Source organism: Grus americana, chromosome 2, assembly GCF_028858705.1.
Source record: "Grus americana isolate bGruAme1 chromosome 2, bGruAme1.mat, whole genome shotgun sequence".
NCBI lineage: Eukaryota > Metazoa > Chordata > Aves > Gruiformes > Gruidae > Grus > Grus americana.
This window is the reverse complement of record NC_072853.1, coordinates 4,712,333-4,729,159: the sequence shown is the minus strand read 5'-3', so window position 1 is coordinate 4,729,159 and position 16,827 is coordinate 4,712,333. Positions and strand designations below refer to the sequence as shown.

At 43.1% G+C, this 16,827-nt stretch overlaps 1 protein-coding gene across 18 annotated transcripts in view; it reads right to left on the bottom strand.

Moving 5' to 3' along the window:
• PTK2 (protein tyrosine kinase 2) overlaps nt 1-16,827 on the bottom strand; it is a 224,137-nt gene that overhangs the window by 112,391 nt on the left and 94,919 nt on the right. For all 18 annotated transcript variants that reach the window (XR_008575651.1, XM_054814477.1, XM_054814476.1 and 15 more), the window contains one exon: nt 7,157-7,323. Coding sequence is in view for 17 of the 18 variants with exons in the window: in XM_054814477.1 (XP_054670452.1) it covers nt 7,157-7,323 (167 nt within the window). In the remaining variant the exon portion in view is untranslated. The remainder of the gene's footprint in view (nt 1-7,156; nt 7,324-16,827) is intronic.

Genomic DNA, 16,827 nt, shown 5'->3' with positions numbered 1-16,827 from the left:
TTCCACGTGACAGTCTTATTTGTCAAGTTAATAGTACACGGCAGAGGGAGAAAGATTCAGAATTAACCCATACCAAATTTGTATCCCTTTTCAAACCCTTAAGTTCTGCTTCCAAACCCTAGATTTAGTATTATTGCTTGTCCTGCGGTAACAGCCCACGATGTCTGACACATTCTGCACGCTTCCTGCTCTAACACATTCCTGCAAGGAAATTCTGATAATAAATGTCCTCATATCTTTGGGTGTGCCAATACAGCATATCCAAAGTATAAAACTCTTTACAGCCCTTCCCCGAAATAAGTATATTTAACAATCTACTCATGATGGCAAGAGCTAATATTACAACATTTCAATCTGTTGGTTGCAGCAGGAAAAGGAACTTTCAGCAAGTGATTTGGCTGTCGGTAATCAAGATTTATATGGGGATTTGATAAAAAGTTACTAGGAGTTACTGCTACGTAGGATTCCACTGCAAAGAGAAGTTGCAGTATTCTTCTTGGCTTTAAAATCATTGAAAATACATTATCCCTTTAGAAAACATTAAAATAAGGAAAATATTTAGAAACTGTAAACACACGTGCACACACTGCATACAAACCAGGAATATTTGGAAAGCAGTTTTTTCATAGTATGGAAAGTTTATTGCATAAAGGAAAATGCGCGCTCAGTCTTCTTGTGCACAGAAAACACGTTCTTAAACTAAAAAGAGTCTTCAGACTGTAGGATATACAAGGGAGGTGGAGGACACCTGAAACAAGGGTAGATTTAGATTGGACATAAGGAAGAAATTTTTTAAAATGAAGGTGGTGAGGCACTGGAACAGGTTGCCCAGAGAGGTTGTGGATGCCCCATTCCTCGAAGTGTTCAAGGCCAGGTTGGATGGGGCTTTGGGCAACCTGGTCTAGTGGAGGGTGTCCCTGCCCATGGCAGGGGGGTTGGAACTAGATGATCCTTAAAGGTCCCTTCCAACCCAAACCATTCTCTGATACAATGACACAGACAGGTATCAACAAAAAAAAAGTTTCAATGTCACAGTTAAGACAAACTCTGAAAAATTACTCTAATTGAGAAGGTACACAGAATCACCTTCTATTGCTGATCAGTGTTTACATTTCATGATACATAGCAGATATTTAGTTAGTCACTAAAATTTTAGATATAACCCAAATTATACCTGCAGGTGTTTAAGGGCAAGGGCAAGAAAGCAGCGTGAGCACACTGCCCAGAAGCAGAAAACAGAGCCTCCCCCATTCACCTGCCTCTCCCATATCCCCTCAAATCTGCCGCTGAACACCACTGCAGAGACCGATATGGAATAAACCAAATCTGTGTAAATAATCTCTTGTTTGCATTTTCTGGGTCTCTCTAATGCAGTGTATTTTTCTCTGAAAACTGTCCCTATCAATTGCTCATCTTTTTGCAGGTGCATTTTCTCCCGCTATTCTCTCCTCGTCCTTTATCTGTTTCTATTTTATTTCCTCTCCATGGCAGCATGTAACAGCAAGGAGGAAAAAGAGTATTCAGAAGTGAAGACCCAACCTCTGAGCAAAGAAAAGTTAACTGACTCAGTACTTAAAGGTGACTGGCTAACTGGTTATCCACGTTGCAGTACCTCCCAGTTAATTAAAACACAGTTCCATCCTTTCCCATTGGAGCCACAGTTTGTCAGATCATTGGATGTTAATAAAAAATCTGGTACCTATTCTATTATTGCTCTGATAAATCTTTGCAAGTATGTAGCAAAGGTTGATGTGCAACTCGAGGGTATTACCATGGCACAAGAGAATTTATAAATCAGATAGTGAAGTCATCTAAGGACAATTCAGGATCTTGCAAATTAATATCGGCCACTTGGGCACAAAGCTATGGCCTTACCTGAATGGATTTGTACATACTTGGTTTGCATACAAGACACAATATCAGCACACAGCGCTTGTTGGGGACAGTTAACGGTCAAGGTATTTTCAATGGTTTCAAAGCAAAGAAGATAAGTTAATAAGTGTACTTGCCCTAAGGAGCTGTATCGGGTGCCAGGTGCTGGCAGCGGGGGCTGCAGGGCAGCCTGTGTGAGGAGAGGCCGGGGCTGCCCCGTGCCGCACACAGCCGGTTCCAGCCAGTCCCAGCCGGCTCCAAGGGTCCCAGCGCAGGACACAGCTGAGCCCCTCAGCCAAGCTGCGGGTGCCGTGGGGAAAACAGGTTTCAGCAAGGGCCAAAGACGGCACAGGCAGAGGAGGAGGAAGCCAAGGAGGGAGCAGCAGCAGAGGGACCCCGAGGCCGGAGGAGGAGGAGGAGGAGGAGGAGGAGGGCAGGAGGTGCTGCAGGCCCGGAGCAGGGATCCCCTGCAGCCCTGGAGAGACCCCGCTGGAGCAGAGACCCAGCCTGCAGCCCGGGGAGGGCCCCACGCCGCAGCAGGGGGGTATTTCCTGCAGGAGCTGTGGCCGTGGAGAGCCCAGACGGGAGCAGGTTGTCCCTGAAGGACTGCAGCCCGGGGAAGGGCCCGCGCTGGAGCAGGGAGACCTGTGAGGAGGGAGAAGCGGCCGAGAGGGGCTGGGATGGACCCACCGCAACCCCCATCCCCACCCCTGCGCCCCTCGGGCGAAGGTGTTGTCTTAATGTTTGTCTTTGTTTCCCACTACCTGAATCTATTTTAACTGGCAATAAATTAGTTTTCCTGAATTTGAGTCTGTTTTGCCTGTGACCATACTTGGTAAGTGTCTGTCTTTATCCTTGACACACCACTTCTCTCAGCCTATTTTCTCCCCTTGTCCTGTTGAGGAGAGGGAGTGAGAGGGGGTGGGTGGGGGCCTGGCAGCCAGTCAAGGTCAACCCAGCAGAAGGGTATCAAGTGCCTGACCAAGGGGACTTCCTAAATCCTGGAAAAGAAGTGTTACAATTCACTGCATGCGTTTCAGACATCTTATTTAGTAACAGATACTGAAGATGGGGTCGAATTTTCAGAGTATACAAGTGAAAAGAATCCTTTATTTGGTCTCCCACTGTACTAAGAACAAATATTCCCTAAATACTAGCAGTCACTCCACATCACCTCTTTGCCTATTTTTCAGCCATCCTACGAGCCAAAAATTAGAGACCATTCAGGCCTGAAGATTTGCAGGTGGAACTGATCTCAGACCTTCAGCAGCATACGTACCATCTGAGTCACCCTGATCTAGACCAGGATGTAGAACATCTTTACTCTCTGGGATAAAAAAATACAGGAAAAGCAGTCTTTCTTCTCTACAGGAACTTGTCTTCTTAACTGAGAAGCCATGAGAAGTACTGCTTTTTTGCAACAGGATCTCATGAGAAAATCAGTTAAGGCAAAACAGCTTGGCTGGGGCAATCACTGAGAGTGACCTTCGTTACCTATTTATAACTAATCTCTGACTACACCTATGGGAATGAAGAAGCTGACTTCCAAAGGCCAACTCAAGGATTGGCTCGATTTTCAATATCCTCTAAATATACTGTCTTTGAAATGCAGCCAACTGATGAGGATGACAAGTCCCTTTCTCACAAACCAGGGGTGCTTTTTGAGCAAGTATACCAGCTGATGATCACTTCCCTTATCTTTGATAAAACCAGAAGACTACTATTCTACTTGCTGCTCGGCATCTATACTGCGGTATAGATGCTTCCATGCACACACTGACACACACTATGGGCCTCCAACTCAGACCTGCAGAAAGTTGAGCATCAACAGAGTTAAGTTATATGGTGAAGTGACCTGTCCACAACATAGCATACATTACTGAGAAGTTCTAGGAGCTTCCCTTTGAGTAACGAGCATCTGGGCAGTTGGTGGAGACAAAAAAGGATGATCCAACTCTTAATATTTTGTGGCGCTGAATGAAAGAAATCTCACTAGTCCCAACCATGCAGGTTGCTTCCAGCAGGTTCCAATTCAGTTCACATCAGCAGAAAAGTAACCAGAAAGGAGAAGATGGGAACAAAAAGGACAAAGGAGGGAGAAAATAACCTTGTGTAAGAGCTTAATGAACTGAATCAGCTCACTGAAGGATCAGACAAGCTTTAAGGCTCATAGAAGGAAAGGGAAAGGACTGGATAACTGGAAGCAAAAGAGAGGAGAAGATGGACTGTGGAGAGGAGAGGTACAGAGCTTTTAGATCAACTTAGTCAACTCATTAAATCATTCTGCAGGTGGTCCGGCTGCTTTGTCAGTGCCAAGGCATTTGTATTGCAGCTAAGCATTAGGGCTTCCTTTGGGGCACCTTCTGCCTGTTAGAGCCAAAGCACGAATGTTGCTTGGTTACAAGCACCTGCTCTAACTACAAACCTTAAGTATAGAACTGGAAGATGTCTACCCTGAGGGGAACAATTTCTTACTCAAACCTCTTGATTCTCCCCTTGTGAAACAAAAAAGACCAGCAAATGGAACAGTGCTTTGGCACATCCTGCTAAGCCTAGTTCACATAGCTCTACAGGGGTAAATATGAAGGTTAAGAGAGGAAGGCTCTTTCATCTTTCACCCTCATGCCCCTGGAAACATCCAGTCACTAAAATACTACAAGTGAAGATTAATTTCTTCATTAAAAAGTGAGTTTAACACATGCCCAGGTCTGCCTTGCTAGCAAAAACACTAAAAGGAAACCTGAAGCAAACAAATCCACTCCAGTCTCTCTTGCCTTCTCATAAAAAAGCTTCCGGATTTTGTTTGTTTGTATTTCACTTGTCATCTGGGATCTGCTCGCATGCACAGGTATACAGGCCTTCATAGAAGCAAATGAAGAATCAACAATTTATGCTACTGTAAGATAAAGCTAGCAGCAGCAGCAATATTGGAATTCAATAATGAACCAAAAAAACCTCTCAAGACTGCATTTGGAAGACCACAGTTATTCTAAAGCAATTGCATGGAATTACACTCAAATTATACAATGCTTCTGTAGTGCTAAATCTTGCATATCTCAAAGAAATAAGACAGTATTACCCAATGTGACATAAAACATAGCGGACTCCAGAATACTTATTTCCTGAATAAACTGCTACAAACAAATAAGCAAGCAGTTCCAATAATTACAACTCTGATCATTTTTGGCATTTAGACACATCAGTGTGCTCTGATCATTTAGACGCATTTGGAATCTTCCAATGCTGGATGGAATTATCTTTGTTGCTAGAGAATAAAATAAAATGGAAAAAGGATATTTTGTTTGATACTGTTAACTAACATGGACATTCCGAAAGTAAACGCACACTGAAGATGCAAGCACAGTTAACAGAAGACTTTTACCTGAATTTTAGGGCCAATTTTTCTTCTTTGTACGAAAAATTGAAGTATTAGGACTTTCTTGATTTTTTTATTTTTTGAAAACCTACAGGATAGTTTAAACCTTTCCTATCTCGTGCAAAATCCAAACCTTTTTTTAGCAAGGTGGTGGTCAAAGTAGTATATAAAAGCAAACGTGAGGGCGGGAAAAAAAGACTTCCAGTAAACAATGATTTCCTGTTCGTCTTTTGCCATGTAATTGAGGTTATCCACTGGCAGTTTGGCAAAGCTAAATTATGTGTGCTTCTGCAACTGAACTATTTGCCACAGAAAGAGGGAAGAAAATTTAAGTGATGGAATTTTGGGTGGCCTTGTTGCCCTGAAGTCCACTATTATTTACTCTTCCTAAGCTCTAAGTACAGCTTTGCTATCTGAAGCAGAGGCATATCCCTAATTCTCCCCTCCACTACTCCATCTTCTGCAGAATTATAAATAATACAGCAAAAGCTATGTATACGGGAGATGGATTTTATTCTGCTAACTTTTGTGTACAACTACTGATGATCACTGTAACTTCTAGTATTAGTCCAGGAGAATATCTGAGATCTAATTTCTGAAGACTGAATATATGGCCTTTTTAATTTAGATTATTTAAAAAAAAAAAATAAATCACACGAGAAGCAGTTACTGGTTTATTAACACTATAGGAAGCTTTTAATTTAAGAACTATTCCAAGACTTCTCTCCCTTTACTAATCTAAATATTTTTACAAGTACTGTCATATGATCTTAAACACTCTGTGTTACCCTATTACAAATATGACAGCAGCATTTTGATTATGCACAGCAAATCTCCACGGGTTTAAAAGGTATGTCAGGCTGCATGTATTCGATAAAACATTAAATGACACTCTGGAAAGGTATTGAATAATTTACATCTTATCATAGCTCTTTCATGAGTGTTCTATACAATTCCTGTCCACAATCTTCAAAACAATCATCTAAAATTTGCCTTAAAACTGATTAACTTTGTTCTGCAACGTGCACAATGCGAGTTGCATTGCTTAAAAAAACTGGAAGTGACATTTGTACACTACGTAACAAATTTCCATAGCATAAATTATTCGCATCTTATACGCTGCACTACTGTCACGGAAAGGATTCAGGAATCCCCTAGTTCCTAAGCTGTGACTGCACAGTGTTATACATGAAAAATTTCTTGTGAGGTACAGAAGTAAAAATGTTGATTGATGCACATCCCAGAAACAATAAAATCTAACATGCACAGAAGAGAACATGCAATATTTCCGAAACCTAAGTTTTAAACATTTCTGATTTGTTGGAATTTGTTGCATTTGTTAAAATAGTGCCCTTAAAAGAAAATTATAAACTGAAGATTGCCAACTGCGACATCTGCTTGTATGTATCAACTCCATTTGCAAGAAATTAAGTATAGACTACAGTAATTTTGCAGAAGATATCTGTAGCCTTTAACATAACTAGCAACTTCTGCACAAATTGTGGTTATGAAGATAAACCACAGAAAAACATGAACAAAACTCTGGCAACGAACTAATAACCACAGTAACCTCCTTTTTAGTGTTTGTTCCCCCATGTGTTTAGCACTATATTTGGTTTACTGGTATTTTAAAACTCTGAGCTCCCCATCTTCTCTAGTAGACTATCGTGTCTTTCTGCAAAGGAATTTTAGATTCCTCTTGTCTTTCTACCAGGAAAACAAACAAAACACCTCTTCCAGCTCTTTGTGAAAAGTTTGGGGTTTTTTTGTTTTCTCCATACTCCCCTCCACTACCTCTATTCCACCACACGAGGATCTTCCTTAATAATGCAAATTAGAAAGTCATTTTTTATGACACATTCAAAAGACTTATATGACTTTGGACACTGAACACATTTATGCTCTTACTTCCATTCTTCTGGAGGGTGGGCTAGTTCAAATTTCTCTCTCACATTGGACACCCCCATGTCCAGGTGTAGCCAGTGAACCTCCTCAGACTGCAGATGACTGAGCCGTAACCCATAGCAGGCCACATTTTTCACTTTGTGACTGTCCACAATCTTCTGAATTATGCCCTAAAACAGAGAAACATACACTCCTTACAAGCCGTAAAAAGCAACATATATTTTCTAAAAATTCTACAATAAGGCTTTAAAAATGTAACAATGTCATACCCTATACAAAATACTAAGTAGGAAAACAGATATGACCTTTATTAAGAATACTAAACATGTTCAACTGTAAGCTGTTTCAGACAAACATTTACAATTTCTGAAGTTTTACCAGCGTGGCTTCACAAAACATCAGTAAATACATTTCCCTCCATCTTATCAGAATTAAGCCACCATTTCCTCTACGTAAAACAGAGTAACATAAAAGCCAAAATATAAAAAGCAGATTTGTGGATGAAAGCAAGATGTGTTTGCTCAAAAACAACCCACCACCAGCCTTTAAAAGTCTCTCTCCACATACAACTGGAAAATCATCTTAGACTTTCATCCTATTTAGTGCCCCAACAGCCAGGATTTGGTAGGTAACATCACAGCCCCTTGGTTTCCTTCCTCCTCTTCCCCCCACTCAATTTTCTCCTGTGATTCAGCACAGATCTCTCATAAAATGAGGCAAGAGACAATTATTTAGGAATATTCTCAAACAAAACAAATGTCCTACTTGTTTATCCTGAAGTAAATTTCATAGTTTGAGGATCTCACACCAAAAAAGGAACCCTTCCAAAAAATCGTAACAGATCGCCGTTTCCCTTCCATGTTAGACCTTTGAAAGGTCTAACACACGGTAACTAAAATTCAAATGTGTTAGCAAAGCATGGATTAGCAACCTTTGAGGTGCAGTGTGCCAGGGTGTCCTGCTCTTATCCAGATTAGAAAGTCAGCAGGAGATCAGAATTGCTGCCTCACGACCCGGTAGAAGGTAAGGCTTGTGTCTCTGCAAGGCGGCCGATCCCTGCCAGCACGGAGTTTAGAGCTCAGCAGGAGCACGGGCTATCACTGCTCCCAGACACTTCTCTCAGGAATTCGTAGTCCTTTGCTCCTGATCTTGTAATGGCTTGAGAATTTCCTACTGAAAATGTTCATGCGTGAGTGTGTATATACACAGATATATACATACATACGCACGTATATACACGCACAAATGCACAAGCTGCTCAGAATTTCAGAAAACACGTAGCCAACAGTAAGTACTACGGGAGCCAGAGGTGAGCTACTTGAGTCAGGCAAAAGGTTTTTTACAGGATGACCTCGTGTCCTAAAATTTATTATTTTATATCCCAAATAAATTGTTTAGGACCCTGATTCTGCAAATTAAGCAAGCAGAAAACGAACTGCAAAAAGAGAATTAAGCACTAAATCTGAATAGAGGGGGAAGGTGACACATGTAGGAGTGGAATCATGCTTTTGGTAAGGTGATAGCGAGCTGTTATATCAGCTCACACATCTTATCAAACTGCAACCGTTAAATAATCTTCCAGAAGTGACACAGTGCATAGTGAAATGTAAAAAAAAAAAAATTATATCTTTTGAGTCTACAAGAAAGAAGCACAAGCCGTGTTAGTAAGTTCATGGAGTCCGAGTCAGAAGAGGTTCCATCAAGTCCAGCACCCTGTCTCCAACAGCAGCGGTATGAGCATCAGAAGCACCATCAGTACCAGCAATGCCTCCCAACACTCTTGTCTTCTTCCATGTCCAGAAGCTGGCCATCCACTGCTACGTGGATGACAAGCCCTACACTTGAAGAAAGATGGACACGAACAGCAAAGCATGCGAGATGCTTGCGGACAACTGTATCATGTCGGAGGGAGACTTCAAAACACCCTGGCAATCAAAGCTTTCAAGTGGCACTACCAGCACCGCACAGACTAACCAGCAACAGCTGAGTCCTGGCAGCCAGAAGGTGCCCAAGTTGTTGGGATAAATGTCCGTTGCAAACAAAAGTAATCTCCTCGCAGATCGAGTGGTAAAACAACTAAAGGAACAACCGCAGTGGCCACAGACGGATGCCGGGGGAAGAGGTGACACCAGGTAAGCACATAGGACACTCCCCCTAAGTGCTCTCCCATCCTCTGACTATTTTTCTGTTTTTATCCGAGTGGATTTCCTGAGCCAAGCATTCTTTCTGTCATTCAGCAGCCTTCACTGAAACTCTTCCAGTTACTCATCCTGTCTCCTCTCAAAGCAGTTAACTTTTTGCAATCTTCCCCAGCAAATTCCAAAGATCTATTATCAGGTCAGGGAACAGTTTTGAATCTGAATTAAATGTACTGACCACAGCTACAAAAATTGGTTAAGTTTGTTTCTTGCCTGTATTTAAGGGTCTTTGTATCAAATACTTCAAAGGAGAACAGGAGAACAGTATCCCAGGAAACACATACCAACCACCAAGTACTCTCCGAAGTGACAAAGACACTTTTAACCTCTTCTTCACCCAAAGTACAATCTCTGCTTAGTTAGTAAAGCCTAACGTTTTGGCAGGCGTGCTCTCCTCGAAAGGGAACGCTGCCAGCTTTTCTATATACGTGCAAAACAGAAGAGATTCATTCATTTTCATCTCTTTCCACACCCTGCATAGAGTACATAACAAGCGGCGCTTGTTTTCGTAAATCCACCCCTTCCCTCTTGTCTCTGATGCTGTCACTTGATAATGAAAACGGGGGTACGTGTTCTTAAACGATAGTTATGCCTGCTGTGATACGAAATGACTTTGGAAAGAAAAAGATTTAAGGCAAAATTATCTATGACCACGAACCACCAAGAATACTGATACATAAGGCTCAGCTGAAACCATTACTATTTACTCAGGAAAGAATCAAGCCAGACATCTCAGAACCTCTCTAATTTTTAGGCTGGGATTTCAAAAGGTCTGAAGAAGTCAGATGTCTTAATTCCCACCAACAGCGAGTAAGATTTTTAAGCCTCTATCCTTTTTATATTATCAGTCAATTCTAAACCTATCCCAGAACCAAAAATAAATAATAATACAAAAGTAAATGGATTTTCTAAATTACATAAGAAGGGTACCCCATCCCTTCTGGCCAGGTAGTTGGTATTACTCCAAGAAAATAATTCACAACAATTCATACATACTGCGACTCAAGAAAAAGTTGACTAAACATCAACGTTAAGGAGACAGCAGCACTGGTGCAAAGGAGATCAAGTGCAAGTGTTTGAAAATACATTCTAAAAACTTCTGTATGCCCAGAAAGGAAGAAGCGATGCTCTATGTAAAGCAAACGTGTTAAGTGGCTTCTCTTCTCTTTTGTTTAGGAATGCCACAAAGCTCATTCCGGATGCCGACAAACCGTAGCCAGAATCAAAAAATGAAGAAATAAGGAAATGTGGTGATTAAGACACTCAAAATGGCTGGTCTACAGGGGAAGCCTCTCAAGTAAAACATCTATTTGCTTATTTACTTTTTTATTAATAAACCAGAGAAGCTGAATTTAAAAATATATAGAGCCACACCTTCAACCAACATAAACCAGCACCACAACAGCGCGGTTCATTCAGCAACAGGAGCTCGCACCAGGGGAAGCGCAGCATGTAAACACTGGAGTAAGTTCCCATGCAGCCGGACAGAGTTTGTTTTATCTGGCTGCTATTTCCAAACAGCACGAGATTAATCTCCAAGACTCGCGCTGGCACCGCAGCCATAATCGGGTCAGTGTATTTAACTCCGGGTAGTAAACAATGCGTAGAGTCTGCTCGGGTTCTGGACAGCCTCCACAGACCAAGTGGAGATGCTTGGAGTGTCAAACAAAGCCATCGCCATCACTCCAGGCTGGGTGACAGCTTCTCTGCCTTTCATGGTCGCCATGTGAGGAGCCTTGCCAGAAGCACGCCTCATGTTCTTCGTGGTAGTGATCAGAATGCTTAATCAGAAGTTTCCAGACAAACAATTTAACTGCTTAACCACTGCACGATAGCGACTAAAATACCCTACTAAGATATGTCAGGACAATATTTTAACTGGAAGCATAGCCAAAGAAATCTGAAATCTCTCCAGACTTGACTACAACCAGACTTTTACCTCAGGAAGCTCCTCAGATGCATTCTTAAGTGGAAAAAAACAGGTAAGGAACACCAAAGTTTCAGTCTGGACTACAAACTTACAACCTCAAATCAATCATAGCTAGAAATACTTGTAGGAGAGCTTGACTCCAGCAGAAATCTACTCCAAAAAGAGATTTCATTTTGGGTGTACACAGGATACCTACGTGAATATAAATTTCTATGAGGAGTTTTCATGTGTCTGTTGTCATTCTCATAATACTCTTACCAACTGTAAGGAAGTCACACAACCATATGCCAGTTGAATGATGTTTACTGCAATCACATTTACTTTAATTAAGTTTTCAGAGCTAACATTTACACCCCAAACAGAAAACAGGCTAGTACAGCTGAGCAAAAGAGAACGGGAAGCCCTTAGAGGAATTTCCTATCAATAATAGGTAAGTGATAGGTCACCTTTCCCTCACTTTAACCCAGAGGGGAGAAAAAGTGGGTTTTTTTCAATAGCTAGAAAACTGGAGAACACTCATTTTTACTCATTTGTCTAAAGAACCCACAGATATTCAACACAGCTAATTTGAAAAATAAATTAATATTTGTCCTACATAAGGAGAATGTGTCCAAAAACAGAACTTACAGTACAGTATATTTAGGAGGCTGTTGAAAAATCAAGACAGACCGGAGAAAGGCCAAAAGGCACAGGATGCCCTAGGCTCTCCCATATGTATCAATAACTCGTGCTTCTGTAAATGAGTGAAAATGAATTGCTTGCTTGTAAATTAACAAAGCTGATGTGTTACTATGAATAAATTGAAGTTGGAATAATATACTCCCAGTGTGACTACAAACCTAATTTCCCTATTTAGTAGGAAGGAGAAAGTGTCTTGCACTAGAGAAAGTCTTTAAGTAGCGCTTCTGACATAGGGACACGGTGTTCATGTTTGTGAAGCACTTTCAAATATGTCAAATGCTATTTATATAAAAAGTATGTTAACTCCTGATGAGAGATTTATATGGGGACCTTAAATGAAGAGATGGACAAAAGCAAACTAGAAACCTCTGATGCAAATTAATTTACAATTTCCATAAAAGAAAATTCCATGTCCCTACAACACCAAAACATGGGTTTGTCCTCTGATGACACTATGTCTGACATTCAAAAGCCCACGTCCCTCTTTTTCTCATCATCGTGCCACTTTCTCTCTCCTGCACTCATCCAGGAAACACATTTGTACATCACATGATAAACCAGATCGGGGAACTGGTCCGGTTGAACAAGAACTCTGCCACTGACACAACAAGTATATATTGCAACTATAGCCTGAAAACACGTTATTCTCGTGCCTACGATTTTGTCACCGTGCAAGCCCACGGACACCATCGACTCAAGCAACACATCCATGTAAGTGCTTCAGCATCTTTCACACTTAAGCCATAGCCATATCAGTCATCCAAAGTGCCTCCCAACATCCACACGTCATTCCACGGGGAACCTCCGAGCACACACCGACAGCGATGACAAACACAGAGCTGGTACAGCTGTGCTTTCCAGTCTCCTGGAAAGCAGTCTGAATCAGCACTCTTCTGATCCTATTGCACATTGGTATGGCTTCCTAACTAAAGACAAAAGTTTTTTAAATGTTGACAGTAAATTTACTTTTCCAGAAGTTTAACATCTTGTGTTGGGTTTGCATGGCAAGTTTTTGGTAGCGGGGGGGGCTACAGGGGTGGCTTCTGTGAGAAGCTGCTAGAAGCTCCCCCTGTGTTTGATAGAGCCAATGCCAGCCGGCTCTAAGACGGGCCCGCCGCTGGCCAAGGCCAAGCCAATCAGCGCCTCTGTGATAACATATTTAAGAAGAAGAAAAACACTTAGAGAGAGAGAGCTTTTGCAACCGGAGAGAGGAGTGAGATGTGAGAAACTCTGCAGACACCAAGGTCAGTGCAGATGGAGGGGGAGGAGGAGCTCCAGGCGCCGGAGCAGAGATCCCCCTGCAGCCCGTGGTGAAGGCCATGGTGAAGCAGGCTGTCCCCCTGCAGCCCATGGAGGAAGGATGAGGGGGTGTAGAGGTTCCACCTGCAGCCTGTGGAGGACCCCATGCCGGAGCAGGTGGAAGCACCTGAAGGAGGCTGTGGCCCATGGGAAGCCCACGCTGGAGCAAGTTCCAGGCCGGACCAGTGGACCCGTACAGAGGGGAGCCCACGCCAGGGCAGGTTTGCTGGCAGGACTTGTGACCTCATGGGGGACCCCACGCTGGAGCAGTTTGCTCCTGAAGGTCTGCACCCCGTGAGAGGGACTCCATGCTGGAGCAGGGGAACGATGAGAGGAGTCCTCCCCCTGAGGATGAAGAAGCGGCAGAAACACCGTGAGATGAACTGACCGTAACCCCCATTCCCCGTCCCCCTGTGCCGCTGAGGCGGGGGGAAGGTTGAAGCCGGGAGTGAAGTTGAGCCCGGGAAGATGGGAGGGGTGGGGGGAGGTGTTTTAAGAGTTGGTTTTATTTCTCATTCCTCTACTCTGTTTTGCCTAGTAATAAATTAGATGAATTCCCTCTCTAAGTTTGGTCTGTTTTGCTCGTGACAACAATTAGTGAGTGATCTCTCCCTGTCCTTATCTCGACCTGCAAGCATTTCGTTATGCCTTTTCTCCCCTGTTTAGTGAATGAGGGGAGTGAGAGAGCAGCTCTGGTGGGCACCTGGCCTCCAGCCAGGGTCAACCCACCACACATCGAGATCTCACTATTCCCTACCCTCAGTTGCACTTGCAAAGACTAGGAGCTTCCTTGGATCCAGCCCTGTATCGCAAAACTCTAATGCAGGATGTGCTCTTGACTTGAGGGCGAGGTGCTGATCTCCTCTCTCCGGTGACCAGCGATAGGACACGAGGAAATGGAACGAAGCTGCATCAGGGGAAGTTCAGACTGGACATTAGGAAAAAGTTCTTCACTGAGAGGGGAACAGGCTCCCCAGGGAAATGGTCATGACACCAAACTTGTTAGAGTTCAAGGAATGTCTGGACAATGTGCCTAGTCACATGGTTTAGTTCTAGGTAGTCCAGCGAGGAGCAAGGAGTTGGACTTGATGATCCTTATGGGTCCCTTCCAACTCAAGATATCCTAGGATTCTCTGACTTGAAGCTACCTGTAGACCTAGGTGTTTTCAGAAAAACGTCAAAGGGCTATTTCTATTGTTCTTACAAAACATTATTTTGCATGTGTGTCTCATCCAAGGGTATTAAGAGTATTTTGCACAAGTAAAACAGGCATTGTAAAGACCAAGGGCATTTTTGTCTGTTATAGTAAGTCTGAATATCACAGAATCATCTACCATCTTTTTTATACTGCTTACATTTGCAGGTCTGTAGTTTTGAGTTCTTGGTGTTTTTTTCAAGTTCGCAGAAGGGAGGCACATATAACTAGCAATACAACTATGCCTTGCCATCTGTTGCAATGCATGTAGGCTAGCAGCGGAGAAAAGGAAGGGGGAAAAAAGGTAAAAGGTACCTAATTTCTGTCTCTTTTACCAGATCAGGAATGCCTTTATACATTTCTACACATATCTATTCATGTTAGAAATCAGTGCACTCCAGCCTGCTTTTATACATCAAAAAGTTCCACTGCCTCAAAGCACATATATTACCGTATACATGTAGAAATTAGATTTGGATACGGAACCATTTCTGTATACAGCAGATTCCTATAACACCAAAAATACTTACCTGGCATGGTTCTGAGTCCATCTAGTGTTCACAGGCCCTTCCACTGAATGTGAAAGAACTTTGTGTGACCAACCTGCTACCCCTGTACTATATTATAATAAGAATTACTTTAAAAGAGAAAACAAGTAGATAAAAAAATTTCCCGTATAACACACTTGCATTCTCCTTTACAGATAGCAGTAGATACATTAGAACTGCCCTACCACATACTCAATCCTCTGTAACTCTTGGTTTAGGAGGAACCAAGAAGCAATAAAGCACATCTGGCCCATACAGCAGTTGGAAAGCAGCGTGTTTGACTTCTGGCTACCCGGTAGTCAATCAGAATCAGTATTGTGTATACCAGCTCCGCTGTAGACACAGCGTCCGCTACCTTGCGTCCAGATATCCGGTCAAAATAGGGCAGGTTTGAAAAGGGGGAAGACTTGGAGGACAGAGATGAAGCTGAATGTGTGGAATTGTGGCTACAAGTTAGTCTCAGTGACTGAGGGTTAGACTGACAAGCCTCTTGCCCTCCTTCAAGATAGGCAATATCATTGAGAAGCGTTTGGAAACCAGGAATGCTGCAGTGGATGATGAGGGATGCTCATATATAAGGCTTTAATAGCTTATTCCCTGGTGGTGCAGTAACACCGCAGACCTGAGCAGTGCCAGCATAAACAGGCATTTCCTTTCTTCTCTAGTTTTCTCAATTGTGTCAGTCTGCAAGAGTGATGCAGCTGACAAGATCGTGGAACTGATCTGGATTTTAAAAAACCCACTAAAACAATCATTCATTTTAACTTGGACTGAGTTTGTGAAGTGAGCACAACAACTATGCCAGCACAGCTAAGGCAGCAGCATGAGAAAAGCAACAGTGAGAAGGATGCTGGCACTGCTGCCAGAAGAAATGCTCGTCTAACTACGATATCATTTCAGTTGCAGACCTTTCCACTGGAGCTGCTTTCCATTCCTCTACCATGAACTGGATCTCCAATCAAACACTCAGGTCTCCTGTATTACTGGGTAAAATACTGCAACAAGCCATAGTGCAGAAATAGAACCATAGAAACACAGACTGGTTTAGGTTGGAAGGGACCTTAAAGACCATCTAGTTCCAACCTCCTGCTGCGGGCAGGGACACCCTCCACTAGACCAGGTTGACCGAAGCCCCATCCAACCTGGCCTTGAACACTTCCAGGGAGGGGGCATCCACAGCCTCTCTGGGCAACCTGGTCCAGCACCTCACCACCCTCATCACAAAGAATTTCTTCCTCAGATGTCATCCCAATCTCCCCTCTTTTACCATTAACCCTCGTCCTATCGCTACAGTCCTTGTAAACAGTCCCTCTCCAGCTTTCCTGTAGCCCCTTTAGGTACTGGAAGATGCTATAAGGTCTCCCTGGGGCCTTCTCTTCTCCAGGCTGAACAATCCCCAACTCTCTCAGCCTGTCCTCACAGGAGAGGTGCTCCAGCCCTCTGATCATCTTCATGGCCCTCCTCTGGACTCGCTCCAACAGCTAAATGTCTTTCTTGTACTGGGCACCCCAGAACTGCACACCGTACTCCAGGTGGGGGTCTCACGAGAGTGGAGTAGGGGGGCAGAATCCCCTCCCTCGACCTGCTGGTCACACCTCTTTTGATGCAGCCCAGGACACGGTTGGCTTTCTGGGCTGCAAGTGCACATTGCTGGGTCACTGAGCTTCTCATCAACCAACACCCCCAGGTCCTTCTCCTCAGGGTAAAAGACTCTTCACCCTCTCCTCACCCGCAAAAGACTCAAGAACCTAATACAAACCTGGAAGGAATGGAAATACTGCAAGAACAGCTAGCCGAAACAGAATGAAATACAGACATTGTAG